The sequence below is a fragment of the Chiloscyllium punctatum genome, chromosome 31 (assembly GCF_047496795.1).
Source record: "Chiloscyllium punctatum isolate Juve2018m chromosome 31, sChiPun1.3, whole genome shotgun sequence".
NCBI lineage: Eukaryota > Metazoa > Chordata > Chondrichthyes > Orectolobiformes > Hemiscylliidae > Chiloscyllium > Chiloscyllium punctatum.
Window position 1 is genome coordinate 77511753 of NC_092769.1, and position 14912 is coordinate 77526664.

The window sequence follows — 14912 nt, forward strand, 5'->3', positions numbered from 1 at the left end:
TCCCACGGCCAATCCACCCTAACCTGCACATCCCTGGGCACTATGGGACAATTTCCCATGGCCAACCCACCCTAACCTGCACATCCCTGGGCACTATGGGACAATTTCCCATGGCCAATCCACCCTAACCTGCACATCCCTGGGCACTATGGGACAATTTCCCACGGCCAATCCACCCTAACCTGCACATCCCTGGGCACTATGGGACAATTTCCCACGGCCAACCCACCCTAACCTGCACATCCCTGGGCACTATGGGACAATTTCCCATGGCCAATCCACCCTAACCTGCACATCCCTGGGCACTATGGGACAATTTCCCACGGCCAATCCACCCTAACCTGCACATCCCTGGACACTATGGGACAATTTCCCACGGCCAACCCACCCTAACCTGTACATCCCTGGGCACTATGGGACAATTCCCCACGGCCAATTCACCCTAACCTGCACATCCCTGGACACTATGGGACAATTTCCCATGGCCAATTCACCTGACCTGTACATCTTTGGAGTGTGGGAGGAAACCGGAGCACCCGGAGGAAACCCACGCAGACACAGGGAGAAAGTGCAAACTCCACACAGACAGTCGCCTGAGGGGGGAGTTGAACCCGGGTCCCTGGCGCTAGGAGGCAGCAGTTTCAGGGTTAGGGTTGGGTTTGGGCTAGGTTTGTGGTTAGGGTTAGGGTTAGGTTCAGGGTCAGGTTTGGGGTTAGATTTAGGGTTAGGTTCAGGGTCAGGGTTTGGGTTAGATTTAGGGTTAGGGTTGGGGTTAGATTTAGGGTTAGTTTCAGGGTCAGGGTTGGGGTTAGATTTAGGGTTAGTTTCAGGGTCAGGGTTGGGGTTAGATTTAGGTTTAGGGATGGGGTTAGATTTAGGGTTAGTTTCAGGGTCAGGGTTGGGGTTAGATTTAGGTTTAGGGATGGGGTTAGATTTAGGGTTAGTTTCAGGGTCAGGGTTGGGATTAGATTTAGGGTTAGGGATGGGGTTAGATTTAGGGTTAGGTTCAGGGTCAGGGTTGGGGTTTGATTTAGGGTTAGGTTCAGGGTCAGGGTTGGGGTTAGATTTAGGGTTAGGTTCAGGGTCAGGGATGGGGTTAGATTTAGGGTTAGGTTCAGGGTCAGGGATGGGGTTAGATTTAGGGTTAGGTTCAGGGTCAGGGTTGGGATTAGATTTAGGGTTATGTTCAGGGTCATGGTTGGGGTTTGATTTAGGGTTAGGGATGGGGTTAGATTTAGGGTTAGGTTCAGGGTCAGGGATGGGGTTAGATTTAGGGTTAGGTTCAGGGTCAGGGTTGGGGTTAGATTTAGGGTTATTTTCAGGGTCAGGGTTGGGGTTAGATTTAGGGTTAGGTTCAGGGTTAGGGTTGGGGTTAGATTTAGGGTTAGGTTCAGGGTCAGGGTTGGGATTAGATTTAGGGTTATTTTCAGGGTCAGGGTTGGGGTTAGATTTAGGGTTAGGTTCAGGGTCAGGGTTGGGGTTAGATTTAGGGTTATGTTCAGGGTTAGGGATGGGGTTAGATTTAGGGTTAGGTTCAGGGTCAGGGATGGGGTTAGATTTAGGGTTAGGTTCAGGGTCAGGGTTGGGGTTTGATTTAGCTTTAGGTTCAGGGTTAGGGATGGGGTTAGATTTAGGGTTAGGTTCAGGGTCAGGGATGGGGTTAGATTTAGGGTTAGGTTCAGGGTCAGGGTTGGGGTTAGATTTAGGGTTATTTTCAGGGTCAGGGTTGGGGTTAGATTTAGGGTTAGGTTCAGGGTTAGGGTTGGGGTTAGATTTAGGGTTAGGTTCAGGGTCAGGGTTGGGGTTAGATTTAGGGTTATTTTCAGGGTCAGGGTTGGGGTTAGATTTAGGTTTAGGTTCAGGGTTAGGGATGGGGTTAGATTTAGGGTTAGGTTCAGGGTCAGGGTTGGGGTTTGATTTAGGTTTAGGTTCAGGGTTAGGGATGGGGTTAGATTTAGGGTTAGGTTCAGGGTCAGGGATGGGGTTAGATTTAGGGTTAGGTTCAGGGTCAGGGTTGGGGTTAGATTTAGGGTTAGTTTCAGGGTCATGGTTGGGGTTAGATTTAGGTTTAGGTTCAGGGTTAGGGTTGGGGTTAGATTTAGGGTTAGGTTCAGGGTCAGGGTTGGGATTAGATTTAGGGTTATTTTCAGGGTCAGGGTTGGGGTTAGATTTAGGGTTAGGTTCAGGGTCAGGGTTGGGGTTAGATTTAGGGTTATTTTCAGGGTCAGGGTTGGGGTTAGATTTAGGGTTAGGTTCAGGGTCAGGGTTGGGGTTAGATTTAGGTTTAGGTTCAGGGTTAGGGTTGGGGTTAGATTTAGGGTTAGGTTCAGGGTCAGGGTTGGGGTTTGATTTAGGTTTAGGTTCAGGGTCAGGGTTGAGGTTAGATTTAGGGTTATGTTCAGGGTTCGGGTTGGAGTTAGATTTAGGGATAGGGTTGGGGTTAGATTTAGGGTTATGTTAAGGGTCAGGGTTGGGGTTAGATTTAGGGTTAGGTTCATGGTCAGGGTTGGAGTTAGATTTAGGGTTAGGGATGGGGTTAGATTTAGGTTTAGGTTCAGGGTCAGGGTTGGGGTTTGATTTAGGTTTAGGTTCAGGGTTAGGGTTGGGGTTAGATTTAGGGTTAGGTTCAGGGTCAGCGTTGGGGTTAGATTTAGGTTTAGGTTCAGGGTCAGGGTTGGGGTTTGATTTAGGTTTAGGTTCAGGGTTAGGGATGGGGTTAGATTTAGGGTTAGGGATGGGGTTAGATTTAGGTTTAGGTTCAGGGTCAGGGTTGGGGTTAGATTTAGGGTTAGGGATGGGGTTAGATTTAGGTTTAGGTTCAGGGTCAGGGTTGGGGTTAGATTTAGGGTTAGGTTCAGGGTCAGGGTTGGGATTAGATTTAGGGTTATGTTCAGGGTCAGAGTTGGGATTAGATTTAGGGATAGGGTTGGGGTTAGATTTAGGGTTAGTTTCAGGGTCAGGGTTGGGGTTAGATTTAGGGTTAGGGATGGGGTTAGATTTAGGGTTAGGTTCAGGGTCAGGTTGGGGTTTGATTTAGGTTTAGGTTCAGGGTTAGGGTTGGGGTTAGATTTAGGGTTATGTTCAGGGTCATGGTTGGGGTTTGATTTAGGGTTAGGGATGGGGTTTGATTTAGGGTTAGGTTCAGGGTCAGGTTGGGGTTTGATTTAGGTTTAGGTTCAGGGTTAGGGATGGGGTTAGATTTAGGTTTAGGTTCAGGGTTAGGGATGGGGTTAGATTTAGGGTTAGTTTCAGGGTCAGGGTTGGGGTTAGATTTAGGGTTAGGGATGGGGTTAGATTTAGGTTTAGGTTCAGGGTCAGGGCTGGGGTTAGATTTAGGTTTAGGGATGGGGTTAGATTTAGGGTTATTTTCAGGGTTAGGGTTGGGGTTAGATTTAGGGTTATTTTCAGGGTCAGGGTTGGGATTAGATTAGGGATAGGGTTTTGGTTAGGGTTATGGATAGGGTTAGGGTTAGTGTTAGGTTAGAATTATGGTTAGGGTTAGTGTTACGGTTAGGGTTAGCATTAGGTTAGGGTTAGGGTTAGGGTCAGTGTTGGTTTTATGTAGGTTTGAGCCTGGGGTTAGGGTTAGGGTTGGTGTTACGTTTAGGGTTATGGTTAGGGTTGTGGTTAGTTTCATGGTTAGGATTAGGGTTAGGGTTGGTTTTATGTAGGTTTGAGCCTGGGGTTAGGTTTAAGGTTAGGGTTAGGGTTAGGGGTTAGTGTTGGCGGTTAGGGTTGGTTTTATGTTGGTTTGAGCATGGGGTTAGTGTTAGGGTTAAGGTTAGGTTCAGTATTAGGGTTAGGGTTTGGTTAGTGTTAGGGTTAGGGTTAGGGTAAGGGTTAGGGATAGAGTTAGGGTTATGGTTAGGCTTAGCATAGATGTGATAGGGTTAGGGTTAGGGATAGGGTTAGGGTTAGGGTTAGGCTTAGCATAGATGTGATAGGGTTAGGGTTAGGGTTAGGGTGCGATAGGGTTAGGGTTAGATTCAGAGTTAGGGTTAGGGTTAGGGTTAGGATTAGGTTCAGGGTTAGGGTTAGTATTAGGCTGCGATAGGGTTAGGGTTATTGTTAGGGTTAGCGTAGATGTGTGGCTGGGATTAGATTTGGGTTAGGGTTAGAGTTAGGGTTAGGGTTAGCGTAGATGTGGGGCTGGGATTATGTTTGGGTTAGGGTTAGGATTAGGGTTAGGGTTAGCGTAGATGTGGGGCCGGGATTAGGTTAGGGTTAGGGTTAGGGTTAGGGTTAGGGTTAGGGTTAGGGTTAGGGTTAGGTTCAGGGTCAGGATTAGGTTCCACTTGAGGGTTAGAGTTGGGGTTAGGGTGGGGGGGGTGTGGTGGAGGTTGTTTTGATTAATTCAGGTGGCCTACCATTGGATAGTATGTTCCCTATCCCTGCAGTGCCATACTCTGAGTGGGAGGATTTGGGGCTGAGAGAATGGTCTAATGCCATCGACTGGGTGTTGAACCTGCACCTTCACACTGGTGACTTGTATAGAGATATCTCCTTGTGGGGGGGTGTTGGACAAAGATCACGTCCATGATAAATCTGGCATCAGTCAGAGAGACCGAGAGAAGACTGGGAGAGACGTAGCTCCAGGGAGCTCTCCGATCCTGCCCTTGTGAGGTGTTCCCAGTAACCAATGATGCAGGATGGAAAAGGTGTCACTGGGATCTCAGGAGACAGTTTATTGGGATACCCACAAATCACAGGGAGAAGTCTTTTTTTACCTGAATTGGCCTGAAATAGGTGGTACAGCAGTTGGGGGAAACCCATGATATTGAGAGAGACCTGAGGCCTACGTGGTCAGGCTGTGCAGTGCGGTTACCATGGTGACCCATGCCCTATGATCTGTCTTTCAGAAACCTCAGCCAAGGAGGGCCTCCTGCTTTGGTGTCAGCGCAAGACAGCTCCTTACCGTAACGTCAACGTACAGAATTTCCACATCAGGTAAGGGGCACCGGTACTGGTATGGGCATGGGGTGGGGGTGGGTTGGGGGGGGTGGGATAGGGATGCCACCCATCTTCCACAGCACACCACACCCAACACCTCCCCCCAATCCCACACTCTATCCCAACCTTACTCCCCAAAACCACATCACATTCCCAAACCCACAACCCAACGCCAAATCTCTTCACATACCCCAACCCACATCCCAAACCCCATCACATACCTCAACCCAAAACCCAATCCCCATCCCATTCCCCAACCCACACCCCATTCCCCAACTCATACCCCATCCCCATCACCTACCCCCAACCCAAACCCCATCACATATCCAACTCACACCTCATCCCATTCCCCAACCCACACCCCATTCCCCAACCCACACCCCATTCCCCATCCCATTCCCCAACCCACATCCCATCCCCATCCTAAACCCACATCCCAAACCCCATCACATACCTCAACCCAAAACCCAATCCCCATCCCATTCCCCAACCCACACCCCATTCCCCAACTCATACCCCATCCCCATCCCCATCACCTACCCCAACCCAAACCCCATCACATATCCAACTCACACCTCATCCCATTCCCCAACCCACACCCATTCCCCAACCCACACCCCATTCCCCAACCCACACCCCATTCCCCATCCCATTCCCCAACCCACATCCCATCCCCATCCCAAACCCACATCCCAAACCCCATCACCTACCCCCAACCCAAACCCCATCACATATCCAACTCACACCTCATCCCATTCCCCAACCCACACCCATTCCCCATCCCATTCCCCATTCCCCATCCCATTCCCCATCCTCCATGATAGGGAGTGGGGTCGTGAGGAAACAGGGGAGTGATGGAGATGTGGAGAGGGTGGGAGTGAGGGAATGAGGAGTGAGGATGGCAGCAAGGGAGAGGGTCGAGGTGAGGGCGTGTGTGGGACAGGGGAGTGAGGGTGGGGGGAATGAAGCAGGGGAGAATTGCGGGAATGGGTGTGAATGAGGGAGCTGAGGAGAGGCTGAGGGAGATGGGGATAGGGTTGGTCAGTGTATTAAGGAACTTCCTCACGAGGGGCGTCCGTTTGGAACCATCCTGCTCCACCTTTCTACTTTCCTGTGACTAAACTGCCTTCATTTTCTCTCTCTCTCTCTCTCTCTCTCTCTCTGTCTCTCCCTCTCCGTCTCTGTCTCGGTCTGTCTCTCGGAAGCTGGAAGGATGGCCTCGCGTTGTGCGCTCTCATCCACAGACACAGGCCTGACCTCATCGATTACTCTAAACTCAGAAAGGTCCTCCATTTCCTTCTCCATCTGCTTCACTCGAGTGAACCGTGACCCAACGGCCAAATACATCAATGGAGTCTCGTCAAGGAGATAGGGGAGGGTATAGAGAAGGAAGGAGGGAGAGAGGAGAGGATAGAGAGAGAGAGAGAGAGAGTGTGGGGGGGAAGGATAGAGACACGGGGGGATAGAGAGAGGGAAGGATGCATAGATCGATGGATAGAGAGATGAACAGATAGAGACAGAAGGATAGACATTCAATGGATAGAAATAACAAGAGGGAAAAGTGGAAGGATAGAAAGATTGCAAGGATAGAGAGATCAAAGGATAGAGAGATGGTGGATCAATGGATAGAGAGATGGTGGATCAATGGATAGAGAGATGGTGGATCAATGGATAGAGAGATGGGTGGATCAATGGATAGAGAGATGGGTGGAGAGGTGGTTTGGTGACTAGAGAGATGGATAGATGGAAGGGTAGAGAGATTCCCATTGGATCAGGGACATGATGGGCTAGGATCAGCCTGATCAGAGAGCCAGGTTAGAGGGGCTGAATGGCCTGCTCCTTCCCTCCCGGTGAGCCTTTGTATTCCTGGGTTGGCCTTGATCCTCTGGAAGATTCTAGAAGGGCTGGGTGGGGTCAGAACTGAGCACAAACCTCCCAAGGGATTCCCTCCTGTGGGAGGGGGTGTGAAGTGGGGTGGGATGGGGGGGGAGGGAGTCACGCTGGTAGTGAGCTGTGCTCAGGTGGATATCACGGAAGGATTGGTAAGGCCTGGGGAGGGAGGCTCTCACTTCTCTCTCATCATCCCCTTCCACACTCACTCTCTCTGTCTCTCTCTCTGTCTCCCAGGATGATCCCATTGGAAACTTAAACCAGGCTTTTGAAGTCGCTGAAAAATACCTGGATATTCCCAAAATGTTGGACGCTGAAGGTGATGACTCTCTCCATCCCCCTCCCTCTCTCTCTGTCCATCTCCATCCCCCTCCCCCTCCCTCTCCATCTCCATCCCCCTCCCCCTCTCTCTCCATCCCCCTCCCCCTCCCTCTCCATCTCCATCACCCTCCCCCTCTCTCTGTCCATCTCCATCCCCCTCCCCCTCCCTCTCCATCTCCATCCCCCTCCCTCTCTCTCTCCATCTCCATCCCCCTCCCCCTCTCTCTCCATCTCCATCCCCCTCCCTCTCTCTCTCCATCCCCCTCCCCCTCCCTCTCCATCTCCATCCCCCTCCCTCTCTCTCTCCATCTCCATCCCCCTCCCTCTCTCCATCTCCATCCCCCTCCCTCTCTCTCTCCATCTCCATCCCCCTCCCTCTCTCTATCTCCATCCCCCTCCCTCTCTCTGTCCATCTCCATCCCCCTCCCCCTCCCTCTCCATCTCCATCCCCCCCTCCCTCTCTCTCTCCATCTCCATCCCCCCCTCCCTCTCTCTCTCCATCTCCATCCCCCTCCCCCTCTCTCTCCATCTCCATCCCCCTCCCTCTCTCTCTCCATCTCCATCCCCCTCCCCCTCTCTCTCCATCTCCATCCCCCTCCCCCTCTCTCTCCATCTCCATCCCCCTCCCTCTCTCTCTCCATCTCCATCCCCCTCCCTCTCTCTCTCCATCTCCATCCCCCTCCCTCTCTCCATCTCCATCCCCCTCCCTCTCTCTCTCCATCTCCATCCCCCTCCCTCTCTCTCTCCATCTCCATCCCCCTCCCTCTCTCCATCTCCATCCCCCTCCCTCTCTCTCTCCATCTCCATCTCCCTCCCTCTCTCTCTTCATCAATTTATATCTTCTTTTCTATCTCCATTATCTATCTCGTTCCCTCTTTCTCCATCTCCCTCCCTCTACCTCCATCTCCCTCCCTACCCCTCTCTCCATCTCCCTCCCTCTACCTCCATCTCCCTACCTCTCTCGCCATCTCCCTCCCTCTACCTCCATCTCCTTCCCTCTCTCTCTCTCTCCATCTCCCTCTATATCTCCATCTCCTTCCCTCTCTCTCTCTCTCCATCTCCCTCTATATCTCCATCTCCTTCCCTCTCTCTCTCTCTCCATCTCCCTCTATATCTCCATCTCCTTCCCTCTCTCTCTCTCTCTCCATCTCCCTCTATATCTCCATCTCCTTCCCTCTCTCTCTCTCTCCATCTCCCTCTATATCTCCATCTCCAGTCCTGCTCCCTTGCTCTTTTCCCAATCCCTCTCTCTGTTTGTCCAGTCCCTCTCTCTCTTTCTTCAATCCTCCCCCCCTCGATCTCCACCTCCTTCCATCTCTCTGTCTTCACCCCCTCCCTCTCTCTGTCTCTCTATCTCAGCAGTGGGCGGTATGAACATACCAAAGGAGCCACTCAGCCCCTCAGTCTGATCCTCCTATCCACTGAGATCGTGGCTGGTCTGATTAAACCCAATTTCCTCCCCTTCCCCCCCCAAAACGATCGTCTCAAATTGGCCTTGCTGTATCCAGTGACACTGACTGTCCCCCAATCTCCGGGAAGCGGGGGGGAGGTGGAAGAATTCCACAGACTCATCCTCATCTCCGTCTACAACGGGAGATACCTCATCCTCAGAGTGTACCCCCCCCCACGAGGGGGAACCATCCCCTCTCCGCGTCATCACCCCACCGCGGTCAGGACCTTCCCCACCTCAGGATGGTCACCAGGACATTCCCTGGGGACTCCGACCGCTCCCACCGTTCCCGAAGTACCCCAGGAAGCAGCCGAGTGACCATCCCGTGAGCTGTCTCTGGGGTTGGGGGGTCCGTTCGTTCTGCAAACACAGAGGTGGGAACGCCACGCGAAACAGCCTCAGATGTGGCCCCACCCACGGCCTGGACAATGGGGCCCTCTCTGTCCCTATCCCGTTCCCCTGGCAACAATGACCCCCCACCCTCAGCTTCCCGGTCACTCCCTGAGGGTGCTGACCAACGATCCGGGACCTCGTGGAGAATCCCAGCTCGTCCTGTTCCCACGGGACGTGGCGCTTGGAGGGTGGGCTGTTGGGGGGGGGGCGAGAAAGGTGGGTGAGGACTGTGATCTCTACAACGGGCTTCCTCTAACGTTCACTCTATCTCTCTGCCCCCCCACCCCCTCTCTGCGTCCCTCCCGACTCCCCTCAGACATTGTTAACACACCAAAGCCGGACGAGAAAGCCATAATGACCTACGTCTCGTGTTTCTATCACGCCTTCGCTGGAGCAGAGCAGGTACGGTCCAAAAGAACATACCAGCTGCTTCTGACTGATCGCTGCTGGGAGACAGAGATTGGCCTCAGGGCCCCAGGGAGGACGGCCACCCAAACTAACTCTCCTCCCGATAGCAGCCCGATATCTTTCACATTGTCCGACACCGCCCGCTCCCTCAGCACTGACCCTCCGACAGTGCGGCACTCCCTCAGCACTGACCCTCCGACAGTGCCCACTCCCTCAGCACTGACCCTCCGACAGTGCCCGCTCCCTCAGCACTGACCCTCCGACAGTGTCCACTCCCCCAGCACTGACCCTCCAACACCGCCCGCTCCCTCAGCACTGACCCTCCGACAGTGCCCACTCCCCCAGCACTGACCCTCCAACACCGCCCGCTCCCTCAGCACTGACCCTCCAACAGTGCCCGCTCCCTCAGCACTGACCCTCTGACAGTGCCCGCTCCCTCAGCACTGACCCTCCGACAGTGCGGCACTCCCTCAGTACTGACCCTCCAACAGTGCCCGCTCCCTCAGCACTGACCCTCTGACAGTGCCCTCTCCCTCAGCACTGACCCTCCGACAGTGCCCTCTCCCCCAGCACTGACCCTCTGACAGTGCCCTCTCCCCCAGCACTGACCCTCTGACAGTGCCCTCTCCCTCAGCACTGACCCTCCGACAGTGCCCTCTCCCCCAGCACTGACCCTCTGACAGTGCCCTCTCCCTCAGCACTGACCTTCTGACAGTGCCCACACCCTCAGCACTGACCCTCTGACAGTGCCCATTCCCTCAGCACTGACCCTCCGACAGTGCCCTCTCCCCCAGCACTGACCCTCTGACAGTGCCCCACTCCCTCAGCACTGATCTTCCGACAGTGCCCACACCCTCAGCACTGACCCTCCGACAGTGCCCTCTCCCTCAGCACTGACCCTCCGACAGTGCCCACACCCTCAGCACTGACCCTCCGACAGTGCCCTCTCCCTCAGCACTGACCCTCCGACAGTGCCCTCTCCCTCAGCACTGATCCTCCGACAGTGCCCACTCCCTCAGCACTGACCCTCCGACAGTGCCCACTCCCTCAGCACTGACCCTCCGACAGTGCCCTCTCCCTCAGCACTGACCCTCCGACAGTGCCCTCTCCCTCAGCACTGACCCTCCGACAGTGCCCACTCCCTCAGCACTGACCCTCCGACAGTGCCCTCTCCCTCAGCACTGATCCTCCGACAGTGCCCGCTCCCTCAGCACTGACCCTCCGACAGTGCCCGCTCCCTCAGCACTGACCCTCCGACAGTGCCCCGCTCCCTCAGCACTGACCCTGAGACAGTGCCCACTCCCTCAGCACTGATCCTCCGACAGTGCCCGCTCCCTCAGCACTGACCCTCTGACAGTGCCCACTCCCTCAGCACTGACCCTCCGACAGTGCCCACTCCCTCAGCACTGACCCTCCGACAGTGCCCTCTCCCTCAGCACTGACCCTCCGACAGTGCCCTCTCCCTCAGCACTGACCCTCCGACAGTGCCCACTCCCTCAGCACTGACCCTCCGACAGTGCCCTCTCCCTCAGCACTGATCCTCCGACAGTGCCCGCTCCCTCAGCACTGACCCTCCGACAGTGCCCGCTCCCTCAGCACTGACCCTCCGACAGTGCCCGCTCCCTCAGCACTGACCCTGAGACAGTGCCCACTCCCTCAGCACTGATCCTCCGACAGTGCCCGCTCCCTCAGCACTGACCCTCTGACAGTGCCCACTCCCTCAGCACTGACCCTCCGACAGTGCCCACTCCCTCAGCACTGACCCTCCGACAGTGCCCACTCCCTCAGCACTGACCCTCCGACAGTGCCCTCTCCCTCAGCACTGACCCTCCGACAGTGCCCACTCCCTCAGCACTGACCCGGGGGTGACCGGGTGTGTCTCTCTGACATTCCCCGCTCTGTCGGGGTGACCACACAAGGTGAAAGGTCAGTCTGAGATGGTCAATCCCTTGGTGGTCATTGTGGGGGAAGGTCTGGGTGAGAGGGTCAGTGACTCTCCTTCGGTGTCTCTTTGAGTGACCACCCGGCCCTGGGGCTCTTCTGTCTGCCTCAAACCCACGTCGGAACTGATTCTGGAACGTTCCATCGATTATCCCTCCGGGAGGCTCCTGGGCTGTTTTGTCAGGGGGTGGGTGACCGAGGGCTGGTGGGGGGGGAGTGTGGAGGGTGGCCGAAGGGTCTGTGTAGCGCGGGTGGGTATTTAAGGCCTTCTGTTGTCGATAATCCAGGCTTGTTCTGTCTGACTAGGCCGAGACTGCGGCCAATCGCATTTGCAAAGTGCTCGCAGTGAACCAGGAGAACGAGAAACTGATGGAGGAGTACGAGAAACTCGCGAGTGAGGTAGGTACCCTCGAGGGAGGGAGGGAGGTCGCCGCGAGGGAGGGAGGTACCCTCGAGGGAGGGAGGTAGGTACCCTGGAGGGAGGGAGGTAGGTCGCCGCGAGGGAGGGAGGTACCCTCGAGGGAGGGAGGTAGGTACCCTCGAGGGACGGAGGTAGGTACCCTGGAGGGAGGGAGGTAGGTCGCCGCGAGGGAGGGAGGTAGGTACCCTCGAGGGAGGGAGGTAGGTCACCTCGAGGGAGGGAGGTACCCTCGAGGGAGGGAGGTAGGTACCCTCGAGGGAGGGAGGTAGCCTCGAGGGAGGGAGGTAGGTACCCTCGAGTGAGGTAGGTACCCTCGAGGGAGGGAGGTAGCCTCGAGGGAGCGAGGTAGGTACCCTCGAGTGAGGTAGGTACCCTCGAGGGAGGGAGGTTGCCTCGAGGGAGCGAGGTAGGTCACCTCGAGGTAGGTCACCTCGAGGTAGGTCACCTCGAGGTAGGGAGGTAGGTCACCGCGAGGGAGGGAGGTAGCCTTGAGGGAGGGAGGTAGGCCACCGCGAGGGAGGGAGGTACCCTCGAGGGAGGGAGGTACCCTCGAGGGAGGGAGGTAGGTCACCTCGAGGGAGGGAGATAGGTCGCCGCGAGGGAGCGAGGTAGGTCACCGCGAGGGAGGGAGGTACCCTTGAGGGAGGGAGGTGCCCTTGAGGGAGCGAGGTAGGTCACCTCGAGGGAGGGAGGTACCCTTGAAGGAGCGAGGGAGGTTGCCTCGAGGGAGGGAGGTAGCCTTGAGGGAGGGAGGAAGGTACCCTCAAGGGAGTGAGGGAACCTCGAGGGAGTGAGGGAATCTCGAGGGAGGGAGGTAGCCTTGAGGGAGCGAGGTAGGTCACCTCGAGGGAGGGAGGTAGGTACCCTCGAGGGAGCGAGGCAGCCTTGAGGGAGGGAGGAAGGTACCCTCAAGGGAGTGAGGGAACCTCGAGGGGGTGAGGGTATCTCGAGTGAGGGAGGTACCCTTGAGGGAGCGAGGTAGGTTGCCTCGAGGGAGGGAGGTAGCCTTGAGGGAGCGAGGTAGCCTCGAGGGAGGGAGGGAACCTCGAGAGGGGGAGGGACTCTCAAGGGAGGGAGGTACCCTCGTGGGAGGGCGGGATCCTCAAGGGAGGGATATGCACTCGAGGGAGATAAGTAACTTTGAGAAAGGGAGGTCCCCTCGAGGGGTGTCGGTAACCTCGAGGGAGTGAGGTTCCATGAGTGAGGGAGATTTCATCGAGGGAGGGAGGGAGGGTGTTGGCATGGGATTATCGAAACCCAGTGTCCACTTGGCCCCTCCTCCAGCCTGTCCCACAGGAACAGCAGGAGGCCATTCAGCCCCTCCTCCAGCCTGTCCCACAGGAACAGCAGGAGGCCATTCAGCCCCTCCTCCAGCCTTTCCCACAGGAGGCCATTCAGCCCCTTCTCAAGCCTGTTATACAGGAACAGCAGGAGGCCATTCAGCCCCTCCTCCAGCCTGTCCCACAGGAACAGCAGGAGGCCATTCAGCCCCTCCTCCAGCCTTTCCCACAGGAGGCCATTCAGCCCTTCTCAAGCCTGTTATACAGGAACAGCAGGAGGCCATTCAGCCCCTTCTCAAGCCTGTTATACAGAAACAGCAGGAGGCCATTCAGCCCCTTCTCAAGCCTGTTATACAGGAACAGCAGGAGGCCATTCAGCCCCTTCTCAAGCCTGTTATACAGAAACAGCAGGAGGCCATTCAGCCCCTTCTCAAGCCTGTTATACAGGAACAGCAGGAGGCCATTCAGCCCCTTCTCAAGCCTGTTATACAGGAACAGCAGGCGGCCATTCAGCCCCTTCTCAAGCCTGTCCCACAGGAACAGCAGGAGGCCATTCAGCCCCCTCCTGGACGCCCTTGGCCAGGAGGAGGCCGTTCAGTCCCTCTCACGACTCTCTCCCTCTCTCCGTGCAGCTGTTGGAATGGATCCGCCGGACGATCCCATGGCTGGAGAACCGGATCCCGGAGAAGACGATGAGGGCCATGCAGCAGAAACTGGAGGATTTCCGGGATTACCGGAGGGTCCACAAGCCGCCCCGGGTGCAGGAGAAGTGCCAGCTGGAGATTAACTTCAACACACTGCAGACCAAACTGAGACTCAGTAACCGGCCGGCCTTCATGCCATCTGAGGGGAAGATGGTGTCTGTACGTACGGAGGGGCCATCGGGGGGGGGGGGGACAGGGAGGGGGGAGGGGAGAGGAGGGGGTATGGGGCGGGGGGGGGTTCCGGTGTATCACAGACCCTCCCACCCCCACCACCGAATCCAGGCTCCCATCCCACCAAACCGCCCATCAACGTGACCTTCTCAAAATGGCCGCCTTGGCCGCGGTGTTTCCCAACCAAGAGGAAGGGGGACACCCAAGATGGCGGAGATGAGCTTCCTGGGTCGTCGTCGGGGCGGGTGCTGAGCCTCCCGGGGTGTGTTGGGGGGGGGGGGGGTAGGGTTTTGGTTCCCATGCCCTTGGAAGGTCATAGGAGCAACAGGAGGCCATTGGACCCCTCTGGGGGCTCCCATGTTCGATTCGACCGTGCCCAATCCAATTGCAGCCAGAACCCCACTCCCCTCCAATACCCCCCAACGCACTTCCCTCATCGACCAGAATCCTCCCGAAATTGGTCTTGATTATCTCCAGTGACCACCCGTCCTCCCCTCTTCGGGGGGAGAGAATGCTACAGATTCTAATCCCACCCCCCACCAACCTCCTCAGAGAGAAGAAATTCCTCCTCTCCGTCCTCAATGGGAGATCCCTCATTCTGAGTGTGTGTGTGTGTCCCTCACCCCCCCCCCCCTCCATCATCCACCCCCTCCTCCAGGCGAGGGGAAACCATCCTCTCCCCCTGTCACCCCACCCCAGTCAGCACCTCACCCACCTCAGGATGGTGATGGTCACCAGGACATTCCCAAACGCTCCCACCTTCCCTCCGTTCCCCAGGAAGCAGAGGGGAAACGCCCGCGCGGATCGTGCGCCAGATGTGGCCTCACCCGCAGCCTGGACGGTTTCGGGTAAATCCTGCCCCACGTTGAGATGCCAGTTGCCTGGCGTTAAACCATGACCCCCCCCCGCCCCCCAGCTCCGTTCTCAATCACTGTGTTCCCAGTCACCCAGATCCCTCTGCCCGTCAATATTCCCCAGTCTGG

At 56.1% G+C, this 14912-nt stretch overlaps 1 protein-coding gene across 1 annotated transcript in view; it reads left to right on the forward strand.

The window, feature by feature from the left end:
• The window catches only part of LOC140457139 (alpha-actinin-2), a 127128-nt gene that overhangs the window by 39582 nt on the left and 72634 nt on the right, over nucleotides 1-14912 (forward strand). Inside the window, exons 5-10 of the mRNA XM_072551175.1 lie at nucleotides 4860-4947; nucleotides 6156-6234; nucleotides 7078-7159; nucleotides 9321-9406; nucleotides 11660-11752; nucleotides 13687-13917. Of these exons, the coding sequence (XP_072407276.1) occupies nucleotides 4860-4947; nucleotides 6156-6234; nucleotides 7078-7159; nucleotides 9321-9406; nucleotides 11660-11752; nucleotides 13687-13917 (659 nt within the window). The remainder of the gene's footprint in view (nucleotides 1-4859; nucleotides 4948-6155; nucleotides 6235-7077; nucleotides 7160-9320; nucleotides 9407-11659; nucleotides 11753-13686; nucleotides 13918-14912) is intronic.